This window comes from Macaca thibetana, chromosome 10 (genome assembly GCF_024542745.1).
Source record: "Macaca thibetana thibetana isolate TM-01 chromosome 10, ASM2454274v1, whole genome shotgun sequence".
Lineage (NCBI taxonomy): Eukaryota > Metazoa > Chordata > Mammalia > Primates > Cercopithecidae > Macaca > Macaca thibetana.
This window is the reverse complement of record NC_065587.1, coordinates 30,988,448-31,005,405: the sequence shown is the minus strand read 5'-3', so window position 1 is coordinate 31,005,405 and position 16,958 is coordinate 30,988,448. Positions and strand designations below refer to the sequence as shown.

Below are 16,958 nucleotides of genomic sequence, written 5' to 3'. Positions count from 1 at the left end.
TTCTGTGATTGTGCCTGTTTCCCTGTGGTCTGGCCTTGTGCCTATCGGCCCGATTACACTGGGAGTCATACAGGTCTGCAAGTTTGTGCGTTTTAATTTTACGGCAATGTCTACATGTTGCAGGGTTCTTCAGGGGACCAGTCCCAATAGAGGGAGAAGAGGCAGGGCCTGTCCTGCCTCCAGTGCCAGCTGTCAGTGGCAGTAGAGGCCTTGAGGGTTGAGCATCTTCTGGATCCAGCAGAGGCCTCCCAGGAGGGGAGCCAGGTGGCTGAAGGCAAGCACTGGGAGGGCTCAGGTTCTGCCCTGGGGGATCCTGGGACTGGAGATTGGCACCTGCCCCCAAGGCTTGGCCTCTGCCCCTGGTGCCCCCCTTTGCCTGCCCAAGTCTACTGCATGTGAGCTCAGGATCCTTTCCCTGTAAGCCAAGACATGTCGCCAGTCCTGCAGGAATGAGGGGAGAAGAAAACATCAGGACAGAAGAAAACAGGCTCTCCACTCTGGGCACCCTGAACAGCTGGCCCTTGAGGACAGCAGGGGGTCTGTTCTGTGCCAGACCCTAGTGCCCAGCGGGGAGGTGTACTTGGACAGATGGAGATAGACCATTGGGTGGAGGGTCTGGGCTGACATGGGAAAGGCTCAGAACAGTCAACATGAAGGACACACGTACTTGCTGTGCAGCACAAACAGCCTTCACGAAGGCAAGAGAGAAACAGAGAGAAGGCCAAGGAGAGAGCATGTCATTTATCATGTCCCCTTCTGGTCCTCCATTGTTTCCAGCCTGGAGCCTGCCCCTGTCTCATAGCTCCCCAGTGGCCTCCAGGCTGTCCTTAGTCCCTGGGAGCTTTCTCCCAGAGGGTGAATCTCATTGACACCACACCAGGATAAGGGAACTGGCTGGTGTTGAGTGAAACCTAGAACCACCCCCACCATCTCTGTGGAGGGCATACCCAGGGCATCAGTAGCTGCATTTCCCACAAGCTTCTGCCGGGCTCAGCACAACCATGTCCCGTTAGGTGTCCCAGGCCTGGTGATTGCCCATGCATTGGGCCCTGACCCCTCCCCACAGCACTGGCCTTGCCTGGGGACACACATCCCTATTCCTTCCATCCACCATGAACACATAACCAGCCTGCTCCCAAACCATGATCCTTGCCCCACACCTCCCTGTAGTCCTGGAAGCCTCCGGTGATGCAAACCAAGAGTGAGGGGCAAAGCCCTGGAGGGTTGTGGGGGCGGCTGGCTGTCGTGGGCACCTTAGCCAGTCCTCCAGGGAACTACTCCCGCCCCCAGGCTTCCCACACCCACACTCACTCCACCTCCCGCTTCCGGATGGCACGGCCTGAGGCCAGAACCTCAGCGACCTTGGACACAATGGGATCGTAGTTCATGCTGGCCACGGCGATCACCTCGTCGCCTCTGCAGGGAGAGGATGGCCAAGCCTGAGGACTGCCAGGCAGCAGCCCCTTTTTGAAGATCCTGATGCACTGCTGTCATTCTGGGGCCCAGGGAAGGACCTACCCCAGGGGAACAGGAATGTCCTGAGCACCCAGCCCTCCCTGCTTTGCACATCGGGGCTTGACCGTGCACAAGCTTCAGGCTTTCCTAAGGAAGCTCCAGCACTCCTCAGCGGGGCTCAGGGCTGGGCTCTTGTTCTGGGATTTTGCCTGGGATGAATCCCCCTTCCCGACTAAGCTCCCGCTGCTTCGCGCCAAGCTGCACCCCGGTGCTCTCACTTAGTGTAAAAAGCCACAAACTTCAGCTCCTCCAGATCCCCCTGGATGATGACGTCGTCGAAGCCTTCTCCGTAGCCTGTGGGCCGGGCAGGTGGGTGGCACCCACGTGAGCCGGAGGAGGGAACGAGACTCACAGGATCCCCTCCTAACCCCGCCCAGGCCCTGCTCCATACGTCCTTTTAGGTAGTTCCTAGCCTCGCCGCCAGCGAGTTCTTCTTACCGGCCTCTTCCTAGTGCAGTCACAGCCCTGCCCGTAGGCTCTCCGCCCCGCCCCGCCCCACACCAAGCCCCGCCCCTAAACGCCCTTGGCCCCGCCCCCATTCGAGGCCCCGGGGTTACCCGCGTAGCGCAGGCTCTTGCCAAACATGGCGGTCCAGAGGTAGGGCACGGTGTTCATCTCCGCTTCCTGCGCCAACATGTTCTGGGCTGCCACGCGCCCTGAAGGACCCAGGGCCGTGAGAACCCTGACTTTCGCCCTTACCACTCCCACACTGCCTGCTCCTGATGCCGTTGGGACCCCTGACATGTGTGGCTACTCCTCCTGGTCTCCCCAGAGGTCAAGAGACATCATTGTTCATACCACTGCTCACTTGCACCTGCAGCTGACTGTTGCAGGGGAACACCTGACTCCAAGCTCGCCACTTGATTGCTTCCTGAGAGAATCTGAATACAGTGCCCTGCCTCTGGAAGGTCTGCTTCTTGGGGTTGGGCTGTGCACACAGACACCTAATCAGACATATCAGGTCTGAAGAGGGAGGAAAATGGGCCACAAGTACGCAGGGAAGCACAGATGACAGCCACACACAGGGCTCCGAAGAGACCAGTGTGGATGGCTCCCCAGTTCCTATGAGGCCCCAGTAGACCTCTGTAGTTGGATGTACTTCAAAGTCCCCTAAACTCTCCCAGTTAAATCCTAATTATACTTGGCGGATCAGTAGCTTTGGTTACTTACAACCTAGCAACTTTAGACTTTGGACTTGAATAGAAATTGGTACCAGGAGTGGGGTCTCAAGCAGCAGACCCTCAGGTGTAAAGGCAGAGGGAAGGGAAAATGGGTGCAGAGAGGTCCCTTGTCCCAGGCGGGGGGTCTGGCAGTCCTCTCTCTGAGGCAGTGAGGCAACTAACGTGATGGCACCTGCAGCTTAGGGGCCCAGACCAGATGTGCACAGTGGATGAGGCTTGGGGGACTTGGTGGCCGGCAAACAGCAGGAGGGGAAAGCTATTCCTCAGAAAGCACAGTGCCTCCACTGAGCCCAGGTCTCTGGGCTTAGATGGCACCTCGGGGACCTGCATGAGGCTGAACTGAGTTCACAGAGATACTTGAGTGGCCCAAGGGAAACAGAGGCACAAAGTAGGAAGGTGATCCACTAAATCCCTCCCTCCCTCCCCAGGGTAACTGCACAGGTTGGTCAGGAATTCTGCAGAATATAGGTCCTTGAGGACAAAAAAGGGAGAGACTACTAGAAGGAAAACTGAGATTGAGGAGCTGTGGCTGGCTCAATGGGGTGTTGCTCTCTGTGTTGGCTGGATCGCCAGGATGAGGCTGGCCAGAGAATCCACATCAGAGCTTTGATGCCTAACAGTGTCCGAGACCCAAGGTCAGCAACTGAGGCATGGGCATGGGGACACTGAGACCCTGGGACTCCCTCACACCCCTCCATGTGCCTCGGTACTGGCCATACCCTGAGCATGAGCCATCTGCCAATGTGGAATGTTCACTTTCCGGTTGTTCCTCCAGGCAAGGGGGAAGGTGACGGCATCACCAGCTGCGAACACGCCTGGGACATTGGTCTGCATCATCTGTAGAGAGAGGGCCCAGGACTCCATGGGTGCGACAGGGGCCCTGACCTGAACCTCCTGCCACTCCCAGCCCAGCACCGGGCCCTCCCCACCCAGTGCCATCCACCCCACCTTGTTGACAGGGATGAAGCCTCGGGAATCCAGACCGATGCCGCTCTGCCTCAGGAAGCCTGTGGCGGCCACTGCACCTGACAGGACAGAGGCCTGTGTTCACTCCCCTGTCCCTCCCTTCTGCACAGTCACTCTCCACACCCCACACCCTGCGTTTGATGTGACATCCCCAGACTGATCCTCCAGGGGCTGCCACCTGAGGCCTTCATGCACCCTGGCCCCCACTAACCGGGCTCCCACAGATCCGGTGCCTCCTGCAAGATCTGAGGTATCACCTTCTCCAAGAAGTGCTCCATGAGGCCCTTAAGTGGAGGGACAGCATGCCACACCTCCTCAGCCCCTGCAGGCACTACCACCTCCCATCTTGGCCCCTACCCAAATTAGCACCTCAGCTGGAGCAAGAGCCAGTTCAGGGCTTGTCTATGTCAACTCTCGAAAGGCATGGAGATGAGTGTTACTGGGCAGCAGGCACTGGGAGCATCCTCTGTGCCAGGCCTGGGCTGAGCCCGGTACACACCTTCCTCAACAGCTCCGTAAAGTAGGGGCGGTAGGGGGTCCCCGTTTGACAGATGTGGTGGAAACTGAGGCTCTGGGAGGGGAAGGGACTAGCCCAAGGTCACATGTGAGCGTGTGCAGATGGCTGTGCTGGTTTGCACCTGCCTGCCCACACACCAACTCACCAATGCCAACCACGCAGACGTCAGCCCGCACGACCTTGCTGCTCTTCAGCACAACCTCCTTCAGCTGTGGGGAGTGGGTGGGTGAACAGGTGGGCCCAACTCCTGGGCTCAGGGGACAGAGGACAGAAAGGAGAAGGGAGAAGGGCCCACCTTTCCCTCCTGGCCCCGCAGCTCTGACACCTCAGTCTGCATGTAGAACTTCACCCGGTTGTTCTCAAACATCTGTCAGGACAAGTGGGCAGGTGGGCAGTGGATGAGAGTCCAGCCAGGGGCCAGGCTGGGCCCCACGGCTCCAAGGCGCTGGGTGCGTGCTGGAGTGGGCTCACCTTCATGAGGGCACGACCCACGCGCTCCCCCAAGAATCTCCTGAAGGGCGTCTCCTCCAGCTCCACCACAGACACGGAGTGGGCCTTCTCCGTCAGGTAAGCGGCCACCTCCATCCCTGGTCGTGGGCAGGGGTGGCAGGCTGGCACCTGCACCTTCCTCAACCAGAACTTCCCTGGGACTGGCCATGACGACCTGATCACCATCCCCACCGCCCACTACCTCTCACCCAGGAAGCCGGCTCCCACGATGACCACATTGCGGCCTCGGGCCAGCCTCACCACGCGATTGGCATCCTCTGGCGTCCGGATGGTGAACACGTTCTCCATTTCTTTGCCTTTGCAGCTCAGAGTCCTGGGGCTGAGACATGGCAGTGTCAGTGAGGGCCTCCTGGCAGCCCCAGCCCCGTCCAGGCCAGTGTCCTGCCCAGTGTCCCATGGGTAAAAAGGAGACCGTCCCACCTGCTCCCTGGCGCCAGCAGCAGCTTGCTGTACTCCAGCTTGAAGCCATCCTTGAACACGACCTTCTTGTTTCTCACATCCACTGTGACCACCTGCAACCCCGGCCAGGCAGAGCATGAGCTTGAGCATGGGGCTGGGCCTCGCCGCCCACTCCTGGGTCCTGCAGTACACCCACAGCCCAGCCACAGCCTCTGAGAAGCTCCCATTAGAACAGATCCTGCCACTTGGACTTTGTTCTTTAAGCTTCAGACATCACCTTCCCCTCAAACCTCTCCTTACCCTCCCAAGTCCCACCAGTCTCTCCTATCCAGCCCTGATTGTTCATCTCCGCACACCCTGGGGCTCTGTGTGTGCCCATGACCTGTCGGGAAAAAGCTCCTTGCTGTCTCCCAAGCCTGGAGCACCTCCCAGGTGCCTGGGCAGTGGGGCCAGGAAGGTAGAGCACCAAGACCCCACCCCCGGGGCCCACACAACCTCATGTTCCCACCCTCCCTCCTCGGGGCCTGTTTCCCACCCTTGACCCTGTACCTGAGCCTCGGTGAGCACCTCGATGCCATAGGCTCGGAAAAACTCCTTGGGCCTCAGGGCCAGCTGCTCAGGCTGTGTGTCCAGGGACTGCAGGGGCGAGCCAGCTTGAGAGGAGCCAGTTTACAGCAAAAGACACTGGGCCCCAGGGAAGGTAGGGCCAGCCCCAGTGACGTAGGGGCTGCAGGACAGAACTCAGCAAACCCAGATCTGGCCGGGCGCAGTGACTCATGCCTGTAATCCCAGCACTTTGGGAGGCTGAGACCGGAGGATCGCTTGAACCCAGGAGTTCAAGACCAGCCTGGGCAACATGACAAAACCGCGTTTCTACAAAAAATTATTAGCCAGGCGTGGTGGTGCACGCCTGTAGTCTTAGCTACCGGGAGGCTGAGGTGGGAGGATTGTTTGAGCCTGGGAGGTAGAGGTCAACGCTGCAGTGAGCCATGAGACAGGCACTGCGCTCCAGCCTGAGCGACAAAGCAAGACCCTGTCTCAAAAAAAGAAAAACCAGGTGCGGTGGCTCACACCTGTAATCCTAGCACCTTGGGAAGCTGAGGTGGGTGGGTGGGCTGAGCTCAGGAGTTCAAGACTGGTCGGGGCAACATGGTGAAACCCCATCTCTACTAAAAATACAAAAAATTAGCCAGGCGTGGTGGTGGTACACACCTTTAATCCCAGCTACTCAGAAGGCTGAAGCACGAGAATCACTTGAACCCAGGAGATGGAAGTTGCAGTGAGCCGAGAACGCACCACTGCACTCCAGCCTGGGTGACAGAATGAGATGCTGTCTCAAAACAACAAGGAATCTAGACCTTTTGGGGGTACCACGGACAGGCCTGGCATAAGCAGAGAGGGCAGCCGGCCAGACCTCCATGGGGTGACAAGCAAGGCTTGAAGTGGGCTTAACTAGGACTCAGAGGGATAGGGTCCCACTTGCCCCACCCCCCCTACCTTGCTGAGCTTGGGACGGTCATAGGGAAGGTGCCGGTCTAGCGTGCACAGAACGATCCGGTCGGAGAAGCCCTCCTGCCGCAGTGTCTCTGCACACACCAGGCCAGCTGCACCTGAGGGGAGGGGCCCGTGGGCCGGGGACCACTTCTCACCAATCCCATCTCCCACCCTGCCCCTCACGACCCCACTACCAACCTGCGCCCACAATGAGCACATTGGTGCTACTGCTGTACCCAGCACTTGGGGAGATACACTTGGCCATCACCTTGGTCCTTCGCTGCAGCTGTAGGGCCTGTGGGTGCCAGGAGGGTGGAGGGTCATTGCCATCATCCTGGCAGGCAGGTCCTGCCACTCCAGCCCAGCTTCATCCCTACCGCAACCCCTCACTCTGCTCAAGTGACATGTGCCAAGCTCCTCTCACCGCAGGGCCTTTGCACATGCCATTCTCTGGGCCAAGATGCCCTCCCGGCTCCTCCCTCCTGCCTGAGCCCCGAGCTACCCCCTCACCTGCTTGCTGGCCCGGACGTACACCTTCTCCTTCTCAATCTTCACCTGCAAGGGCTGCATTCCTCAGGACCAGCCCCAAACCCCACACCCCCAGGTTCTCACCCCACCACACTCCTGGCCCCACCTGGAACTTGTGCAGACTATCCAGGCCGGGGAAGTCCTCCAGGTCCCCAGTGCTGATGTTGAAGCAGGCGCCGTGCCAGGGGCAGCGCACGCGACCACGGGACAGAACGCCTGGGAAGGGGAGGTGCTAGGCTGGGGCCACCAGCAGGGCTTGCTTCCCAAGGATCTCAGTGCCCTGGCAACTGTGGGCCCCTCCCCAAAGCCCGGGAGACTTCACTAATAGATGAAGATCCTGGGGTCTGGGGAGGAGCCAAGCTGGCATGGGGCCTGGAAGGTCCCCCTCACACCTCCCACCTGACAGCTCACCTTTCACCAGGGGTGCGCCGTAGTGCGGACACTTATGGCCCAGGGCGTGGAACTCCCCATTGTCCTTCACCAGCAACACCTTCCCCCAGCCCAGCTCCACTTCCCGCATCCTGGGGAACCGCAGCACTCAGAGGTCAGGCCAGACACCAGGCACAACCTCCTGGCAGCTCCTCCCAGTGTCCATCCAGCCTTCTGGGGAGCAGGCCCAGACCGGTAGAAGCCACAAAGGCAGTGACCAGGGCAGCAGCTGGTCATAGCCCCTTCAGGCCAACCCCGACCCCCGGCTACGGCCTGTACCTCACCCTCCCACCTTGGGACCCCTGATCCCCCCTCCCAGGCAGGCCCAGAACCCACTGGCCATTCTCGAGATCCTTGACGTGGCAGACAGCAGCCTCCACACAATCCTGAGGGCTGGGGTAGGGGTGAGGGGTGGGCAGGCGCTCCTCCGTGTGGAAGTGGCGGGCCGTGCCGTTGCCCTGGTAGGCCCGGGGGCTGCCCTTCCCACTGGCCGACAGCTCCTCCTTGCCTCGTTCCTTCTCAGGCAGCACCACTTCAATCTTGAGCTCCACTGTGGGCAAGTCAGCGCCTTCAGCCCTCTACCTCAGCCCACTTCCTCCCCCATCCATCAAGCTGGGTGCAGAGGACAGCTCCTTGGGGTGCCGGGAGGCTCCGCCCTGCCTGGTAACCTCCTCAGAATGCCCTCTGCACCACCAGCAAAGAGCCTTAAACCTGGCACGAAGCAGAGGAGGGGCATATATGGGTAGGGGTACACCCGGGTCTGCTTGAATTAATTTCTGCATGTCTCTTTTTTCTTTTTTCTTTCTTCCTTTTTTTTTTTCTCTTTTTGAGACAGAGTCTCACTCTGTCGCCCAGGCTGTAGTGCAGTCATGCAAACTCGGTTCACTGCAGCCTCTGCCTCCTGGGTTCAAGCAATACTCCCATCTCAGCCTCCCCAGTAGCTGGGATTATATGTGCACACCACCACCCAGGCTAATTTTTGTATTTTTTGGTAGAGACAGGGTTTTGCCATGTTGGCCAGGCTGGTCTCAAACTCCTGACCTCAAGTGATCTGCCCACCTCAGCCTCCCAAAGTGCTGGGATTACAGGCGTGAGCCACTGTGCCCCACCTCCTTTTTCAATGACAGTATTAGTGAGGGGGGCACAGAGCTGAGTTCCTTCAACCCTGCAACTCTCCTGGCTGCAGAAACCTCTGTGGCAGAAAGAACCCTGAGACCCTCAAGTCCTGCATCTTCCGACGGACAATGACGATGTCCCTGACAGCTCAGGGACACATTTAGGGTACAACTCAAGTGCACACAGGAATTCAAAAGTGGTAGCAGCTCAGGTCCCATCCAGTGAATCTGGGTGACAGGAAGTCAAGGGTTCATTGTTCTAGTCTTACAACTTTCCCGTATATTTGAATTGTTTTCAAAAATTAAAAAAAATTGGGAGGCTGAGGCAGGAGAATGGTGTAAACCCGGGAGGCGGAGCTTGCAGTGAGCTGAGATGTGGCCACTGCACTCCAGCCTGGGCAACAGAGCGAGACTCCGTCTCAAAAAATAAAAATAAAAATAAAAATAAATGTACACAGCATAATTCACAGCATAATTTCAGCTTCTTTTTTTTTTTTTTTTTTTGAGATGGAGTTTCCCTCTTGTTGCCCAGGCTAGAGTGCAATGGCGCGATCTCGGCTCACCGCAACCTCCGCCTCCCGGGTTCAAGCAAGCGGCTGGGATTACAGGCATGTGCCACCACGCCCAACTAATTTTGTATTTTTAGTAGAGACGGGGCTCCATGTTGGTCAGGCTGGTCTTGAACTCCTGGCCTCAGGTGATCCACCGGCCTCAGCCTCCCAAAATGCTGGGATTACAGGCGTGGGCCACCACACCCGGCCCAATTTCAACTTCTTAAAATAGCTTTTCTCACCAATTTGAGAATCCTTCACTGACCAGGTGCTGGGTTTTCAGTGTCCTCGTGTGCCCTGGGGGTGAACCCGAGCATGGGAAGGCATGTGGACAGCACAGCCCCCCGACAGCCTCCGTACAGAGGCCACTTCCCCAGCGTGCCCACGGGGCCAGCTCTAGCGGGGAGTGAGCCAGATTGCCATTTTCTTCTTTATACTCTTCCACATTTTCCAAATTCCCTGTGATGTGCCGGGGATATTTTTCTAATTAGAAGGGAACAATAAACAGAATTTTTAGCAGCAATAATCCAGCCTCCCAGGCTGCTGCAGCCGGGAGGAAGCTGAGCGATGGACACTCAGCCCCTGGCACAGCATGGGCCCAATGCTGGAGCAGAGGTACCTACCTCTCTCACTTCCCAAGGCACCAGCGCCTCTGGGTTTTACCTCTCATCCCCTCCACCTCAGACCTGACACTCCAGAAACCAAGAACCCAGAGAGGCTGCCGAGATGCACCTCCAGGCCTTCGTCTGAGCTGTCCGCTGGGCTGGGGCTGCCCTCTGCCATCCTTCCTATCTACCCAGACAAGGTTCAGGAGTTGCCTCTCCTGGCTGCCCAGCCCCTGCATATCCGTCATCTCATGCTCTGCTAAATCCTCCACCCTGGCCAGGCCCCCTCCCCAGTCCCAAGTCCCAGCCCTACAGCTCAGGCCCAGGCATAGCAGGGGACAGAGGCAAAGGTCAGTTCCTTGACCCCAGCCCAGCAGGGAAGGTGCAGAGCACAGAGCCACACTGAGGCCGTCCTATCAGTTGGGGGGTTATGGGTGGGGCTTTCATTCCATTTTCTATACTTTATGTAATGGTGTTATAATGTTTTTGGAAGACTTAAAAAGAGAAATACTTTGGACTTAGCTGACACCAGCTCTGGAAGCTGTGGGAGCTCACAAATAGCCTGGCAGGGGGGCCAGATAACGCCAAGCCAGGCTGTTCTCATCCTCTACCTCCTCCCAGAAGGCTCCAAGCCCGCTCACTGATGCGGTCTAACGAAAGCCATTAAGTCAGGGGCCCTTTGGAAAGGTGGAGGGGAGGGGCGTCTCTGCTCACCCACAAAACCAGATCAGTGACTTCTGGCTGCCCATAAGACCCGCCTTAGCCCCTTTGGGCCTTAAGATGCCTTTATTACAAAATGGAGAGAAGGCCAGGTGCGGTGGCTCATGCCTGTAATCCCAACACTTTGGGAGGCCAAGGCAGGAGGATCGCTTGAGTCCAGGGGTTCAAGACCAGCCTGGGCAACAGGGTGAGACACGGTCTGTACAAAAAATTTAAAAATTTGCCTGTTGGCCAGGAATGATGGCTCACGCCTGTAATCCCAGCACTTTGAGAGGCCGAGGCGGGCGGATCACTTGAGGTCAGGAGTTCGAGACCAGCCTGGCCAACATGGCAAAACCCAGCCTTTACTAAAAATATAAAAATTAGCCAGGCATGGTGGCATGCACTTATAATCCCAGCTACTTGAGAGCCTGAGGCAAGAGAATCGCTTGAACCTGGGAGGTGGATGTTGCAGTGAGCCGAGATCGTGCCATTGCACTCCAGCTTGGGCAAGGGAGTGAGATTCTCTTTCTCAAATAATAATAATAATAATAATAATAATAATAATAATAAATAAATAAATAAAAATAAATAAAATTGCCAGTCGTGGTGGTGCAGGCCTGTAGCCCCTGCTACTCAGGAGGCTAAGGTGGGAAGATCACTTGAGCCCAGGAGTTCTAGGCTGCTGCAAGCTATGATTATGCGACTTTACTCCAACCTGGGCAACAGAATGAGAGCCCATCTTAAAAAATGAAAATAAAACAGAGAGAACAGCAAATGCCTACCTCGTTGGTGATAGTGGATGCTGAAGGAAATAATGTATGTAACCCAGAGTAGAAGCTCAATAGATGGAGTTGGGCAGCAGTGTTTTACCAGTTAGCTCTGAGCCTCCTAGCAGCCATGGTGAGGATGGAAAGCCTTTAGGTAGCAGTTGTGGCCTAATAAAAGGCGGGTGAACAGATGCTAAGAGAGCTGCACTTCCTCCTAGCTCTGAGCTAGGTGAGGGACTGGCCTGATATCTTCTTATCAAGAACTCAGACGGGACACGCAGGAGCACAGAGGGAACCCAGGAAGCAGGTGCTGATGCACATGGAGCCACAGAATTGAGTGGGGCAAGATAGTGAGTGATTTGCACAGAGGTCTTCTGCTTGCTGTAGTCTCTTTGTGGCCCCTTAAGACCCCAGCAGAACCCTCATGCCCCAAACGCTGTAACTCCCATATCTGGAAATTCCCTGAGCCTCATGCCTGACCTGCCCAGCATGGGCACCTGGGGCCTGAGCCTCTGGCTACGGGCCCACAGGGGAGGCCTGGCAGCACAGAGCCCAGCTCAGAGAAGGGATAACAAATAATATTCCACAAGTGTTTCTTGTGTGTCAGGCCCCCATGCTAGGCACAACAGCCCCACTTTACAACGAGGATGCAGAGGCTCAGATGCTGAAGGCCTCACAGCCGGGAAAGGGCAGGGCTGGATTTGCCTAAATTCTTAGCACTGCCTTTGGTGAGAGTGGCCACCCCCCACACTGGGCCACGGGTCCCAGGCAGGCCAGCCCTTTGGGGTCCTTTAAAAGAACCTGCAGGTGGCATCTTCTGCCAGGGCCTCCTGCCAGCCCAGCAGTGCCACAGACGCCTGGTATGAGGCCAGCTGGCATCATCCCACCCACTTCTAGGGGGAGACAATGGACATCATCTGCCCAAGGCACATTTTGAGGCAGGGAGGGATCCAGCCCAGGCCTGGGTGTCCACAGCACAGGAGTTGGGGGAGGAAGAGTGGCTCCCTGGAGCAGAGGCAGGTGGGTCCCTCTGTCTGGTGAGTCACTACAGTTCTCCTCTCTCCCCTAAGTTCCCCCTTAGACCCAGGAAAGGGAGAAAAGGCTCACAAGTTCCAAGGTAACGGAGCCGATGGGTATCAGGTAAGGGGAGCTGGGGTGAGCTGGCTGGGGCAGGGTGGCCTGGCGGGGTGAGTGGAGCACTGGCTGGGCTCTTGAGGTCTCTCTAAGCCTAATTTTCTCCATCTGTGACAGAGCTGCACACTCCTGCCTCCCTGGGTGTTGTGAGGAGAGAAGAGGGAAAGTGGGGGGCCAGAGGGAGAGCTCTGCAGACATGAGTCTTTAGTGGAGAAGAGACGCAGGCCTCTCCCAGCACCCCAGGACACTATCACTTCTGGCCAGAGTAGCTCAGGCTAGGTTGGGTGGTGATTTCCTGTATAAATGGGAAAGTGTGCCCAGAAAGGCCAAGAAGGCAGCCCGAGACCACACAGGGGATCAGAGGAGGCGAAGAGAGCCAGGATCTGCTCACTACACCCTCACAGCAACTCTAAGAGGTCAGGGTGGCCAGGCCCTCTCTTTTGCAGAGAGAAAAACAGAGGCTCAGAGGGGTAACTTGCATGCCCTAGGTCATAGAGTGGCTGAGGTTGTCTACAGTCCCCCCACTTCCCTGGCCCTGGGGGCATAGCCCCTTCCCCAACCCTGCAACAGGAGGAACCAGCTTTTCTTTTTCCAAGAAGGGTCCTGCTCTTATTCCCACCACCAACACTCAAAGCCCCAAAGAAAAAGGGGCACCCAGTGGAGGAGGGGCCAGCTGGGGAACTGCTCCAGGCCCCCTACCCCCTCCTGGCCGCAGCGTATTAACATTCCGAGCAGGCTCCTGCCTAGCCTGACCTACTTCGGAGGCTTGCCGAGTGCAGAGGGGGAGGGCGGGGGGAAGAGGGGGGGAGGAAGAGGTGGGGAGGGAGGAGGAAGGATGGAGGCAAGAAGACAGGAGGTACCTGGTTTGGGCTTGGAGAAACAGCCACCCATGGCGAGTGGCCTGAAGATGGCCGGCAGGCAGGAGCACAGATGGGGAGCTGTCGGAGGCCTAGGGCGCCCCCCATGGGGCTGGACCCCCTGAAGGCCTTAGAGATGCTGGAGATGCCATCCTGCTGGAGCTGCTCTAGGACCTGCAGGGGAGACTGGGGCCGTCATGACCGGGGCGTGTGGGCAGAGGTAGAGACACACAGAGAGAGAGAGAGAGATGGTGGGAGCTTCAGAGAGTCTTACATTTGAGTTGGGAACCATGGCGTGTAGGTGAGCCTGATCCCAGAGCGTGGGGCCCTGGAGGACACCTCCCCTTTGAAGCCCTCCAAGCTCAGCTCTCTCACTCCTCCAGTGGAGTTCCTCGCCCCAACCTCGGCCACCCTTGGTCCAGCCCCACAGCTGCCTTGCCCAAGAAATCCTCCCTGATTTCTGCTGCCTCCTCATGCCCCCCTTCCCCTCTCCAAATCCCACAGCCTGAGAGTTCTTGGACCCTCCATTGTACCGGGAGACCACCATGCCTAAGCGTAAAGAGTGGGTCACCTTGGGCAAGCCAAAGCCCTCCTCATCCTTGGTCTTCTCCCTCCTACAATGCGGGTGTCATCAGGCTCCCTCTAGCCCAGCCCTACCCTGGCTAGTACTCTGGACACCCACCTCCTCTCAGGGCAGCCACTGCTCCGTGTTCCAGGCCCAGCAGTGGACTGAGGCTGCCGGGCCTTGGAAGGCCGGGCAGGGAGGGCAGGGGTCCAGGAGGCGGCCCAGCCTCCACCCTCCTCCCAGCTCAAGCTGTGGCCAGGAGGGGCTGGGGGGTGGTGTGGGGCTGGGCCAGTCCACTGGTCCCCAGGGAAACCCAGCTCTGTGGTGAACAGAAGTGGGCGGCCAGCCCGGCCCTGATGGGGTTAGGGGAAAGAGAAGCCGGGCACACAGCCCTGCCATGCCTGTGCCCAGCAGCCATAAGCTCCCCCTACCCCCGACTCCAGCCCTTCGCAAATGCCCACTAGGCCTGTGGTGCTGGGGTCTTGCCCAACAGCAGATGGGGAAAGCAAGGGGCCAAGGTCTCATCAAGGTCAAGCAGCAGGGGTATCCCTGTGGCCTCCTACCCCACCCTCCCACCTCCATCAGTTTTAAGATGGGCAGGGGCCCAGAAAGCCCCCATATCACCCTAAGGCCCTGCAAGGTGCCCTGGGGGAGGGACACCTGCACAGCAGAGAGCTCACTGTAGCCCAGGTGCCTTCCAGGCTACAGGGCAGGCCTTCCGGAAGATGCAGCCTACAGGTAGGACTTTGGAAGGCCCAGGGCACAGGCATAGCTGCCTTGTTTGCAAATGACCTCCCCACAGTCCATCCCACTGTCATCCTCCGGTTTCCCCTGGAACTTCTTCCTGAAGTCTCACTTGAGGTGGGGCTAAGGCCCACCTGGTCTGGCCCAGATCCCAGAAGGGCTGTGGGTGGGTGCCTGAGAGCGAGGGGTGCAAACAAAAGCCCAGGATGGAGAGAGACCATTGGTGCCTGGCCCCTGCGCCTGTCGGCCCTCAAGGTGCCCATTACAGGGGAGGAGCCGGTGACTCCCACAGCCACTGGGGTGTGCCTTGGCTCTTTCCCCCACTTGTCACCAAGGAAGGTCTGTAAAACTCAACAGCCACCTGCCCCACCTGCCCCCTCCCTGGGCACTAGGCAGCCCCTCCCCGGGTCCTGGCTTCAGCCCTGGCTCAGCCCTGCCCACTTCCTTCCTGGCTGACCTCAGGCCTCACCTGCTAGGCCACAGATACCAGAAAAGGTCAGACCTGGTCTTGCCACTGGGGACCTGCCCAGGCTGTGCTGTCCCTTCCGGAGTACCCAGGGCCCTGAATCCCCCAGGGCCTGGGCCAGGAAGAAGACTGGGTGGGGCCCCTGTGCCTTCGGCCTACTGTGTGCTAGATGGGCTTGGAGCCCAGTCACCCGACTCAAAGGCAAAGGTCCTTGCTAGGGGCAGGGCAGTAGGGCCCCCCAGGTTTGTGCAGAATGCCAGAGTGCTGTTCCTTGCCCATGAGCTGCCCACTGCAGAAAAGTTCTAGCAGAGTCCAGTGCTAACTGGACTCTGCAGGAGTCTGTCTGTCCCAGGGACCCCAGGACCTGTGAAGCGGGACTGGATTACCCCCATCTCACTGAGCGGCCACTGCTCCACCTGACCCTCCCGGGGTTCCTGGCGCCCGCCCCGTGTGCAGGCTGGGCAGGGTCCTCTCCCCACTCCTCCACCTCTTGCCCACCCGCCCCCACTGCCTCATCCCAAGGGCTCCTGCCCAGATCGGGCTCCCAGTGGCTTCCAGGCGTCCTAGGGGTGGCATCTGATTCCAGTCCTGCCTTGGAGTGTGGGGGCTCCGCGCTCTCCCCTCCCCCACGGAGCTCAGGCGCAAGCCTCTGTCCACTCTCCTCGCCTCTGCACGTGCAGTTCCCTCGCTCTGGGAAGCCGGTGGCCGGTGCCAGCAGCCTCGCCGGCTCCATCCCGGTGCCCCGCCAGACCTTGCAGCCCGGGAAGGGGGATTGGCACACAGTGGGAAGCAGCGGCGAGCAGGGAAAGGGCGGTTGTGGGACGAGAGAAGGACGAGGTGTGCTCCGGCCCCCGGGCAGTGCCTGTGGCCACGCTTGCCGACCCCCAACCCCTAACGTGCCGGGCCCGGGTCCGAGACCTGCGAGCACAAGCGCTGGCCCCCGGCGCCGGGGCGAAGAGGCAGGGCGGCGGGCGGGGACCGGGGTTCCGGGGACCGGGGTCCCCGGGGCGGGCGCTCACCTGGGCTCGGCGCGGGCCTGGACTCGGGAACCGCTTGGGGCCGCGGGCGCGGGGGGGCGGGGAGGCGCGGGCGGGGCGGGGCTGGCGCTGCGGCTGCACTGCGGCCGGGGAGCCCGCGGCGCCCAGCACCGCCCCGCCGGGCCGGAGCAGGTGGTGGGCGGTGGGGGACATAGAGCAGGCCGAGGCCCTCGGCGTCCGGACCGGAGTCGCGGAGCGTGGGGAGGCAGCCGGGGGCCGCTCTGGCAGGGGGCGCCCCGGACCCGGGTCTGGGTCTCCGGGGATCCTCGCGACCTCCCAGGGATGCCCAGCTGGGGCGCGGGCAGGGTCTGCTTCTTTTTTACTTTTCTTTCTTTCCAAAGTCTCAGAACCACTGTGGGCGGGGTGGGGGAACTTGAATCACTCTGAGAAACCTCCACAAGAAAGAAAACCCCAATCAGGCCGGGCGCGGTGGCTCAAGCCTGGAATCCCAGCACTTTGGGAGGCCGAGACGGGCGGATCACGAGGTCAGGAGATCGAGACCATCCTGGCTAACACGGTGAAACCCCGTCTCTATTAAGAAATACAAAAAAAAAACTAGCCGGGCGAGGTGGCAGGCGCCTGTAGTCCCAGCTACTCGGGAGGCTGAGGCCGGAGAATGGCGTGAACCCGGGAGGCGGAGCTTGCAGTGAGCTGAGATCCGGCCACTGCACTCCAGCCTGGGTGACAGAGCGAGACTCCGTCTCAAAAAAAAAAAAAAAAAAAAAAAAAAAAGAAAACCCCAATCAAACCTTACTGCCCACAGCTCCCTTCACTGGGTGAGGGAGTTCAGGTTCACCTGTGTCCTAGGTTCCTCCCGGCCCTCTCTCCACACGTACCAGGGTCTATTTTCAATTATATTTTATTACATTTTTCTTT

At 58.9% G+C, this 16,958-nt stretch overlaps 1 protein-coding gene across 8 annotated transcripts; it reads right to left on the bottom strand.

Annotated features, from left to right (window-relative positions):
* Positions 1–74: 74 nt before the first annotated feature.
* AIFM3 (apoptosis inducing factor mitochondria associated 3) lies at positions 75–16,182 on the bottom strand. Of its 8 annotated transcripts, none has more exons than XM_050746097.1 (21): positions 16,065–16,182; positions 13,274–13,456; positions 7,876–8,089; positions 7,522–7,631; positions 7,217–7,326; positions 7,093–7,137; positions 6,781–6,877; positions 6,586–6,698; positions 5,638–5,724; positions 5,110–5,201; positions 4,878–5,008; positions 4,651–4,766; positions 4,475–4,546; positions 4,325–4,388; positions 3,645–3,721; positions 3,416–3,533; positions 2,073–2,171; positions 1,734–1,809; positions 1,312–1,416; positions 668–688; positions 75–441 (listed from the first exon to the last, which is right to left on the bottom strand). In XM_050746097.1, the coding sequence occupies exons 2-21, from the start codon at positions 13,302–13,304 to the stop codon at positions 402–404; spliced, it is 1,818 nt and encodes a 605-aa protein (XP_050602054.1). In that variant the 5' UTR covers positions 13,305–13,456; positions 16,065–16,182; the 3' UTR covers positions 75–401. The 8 variants fall into 8 exon arrangements, with proteins under 8 accessions (XP_050602054.1, XP_050602055.1, XP_050602056.1 ...); XM_050746098.1 differs by having other exon boundaries at positions 3,645–3,715; XM_050746099.1 differs by lacking the exon at positions 668–688.
* Between the last annotated feature and the right edge of the window lie 776 nt (positions 16,183–16,958).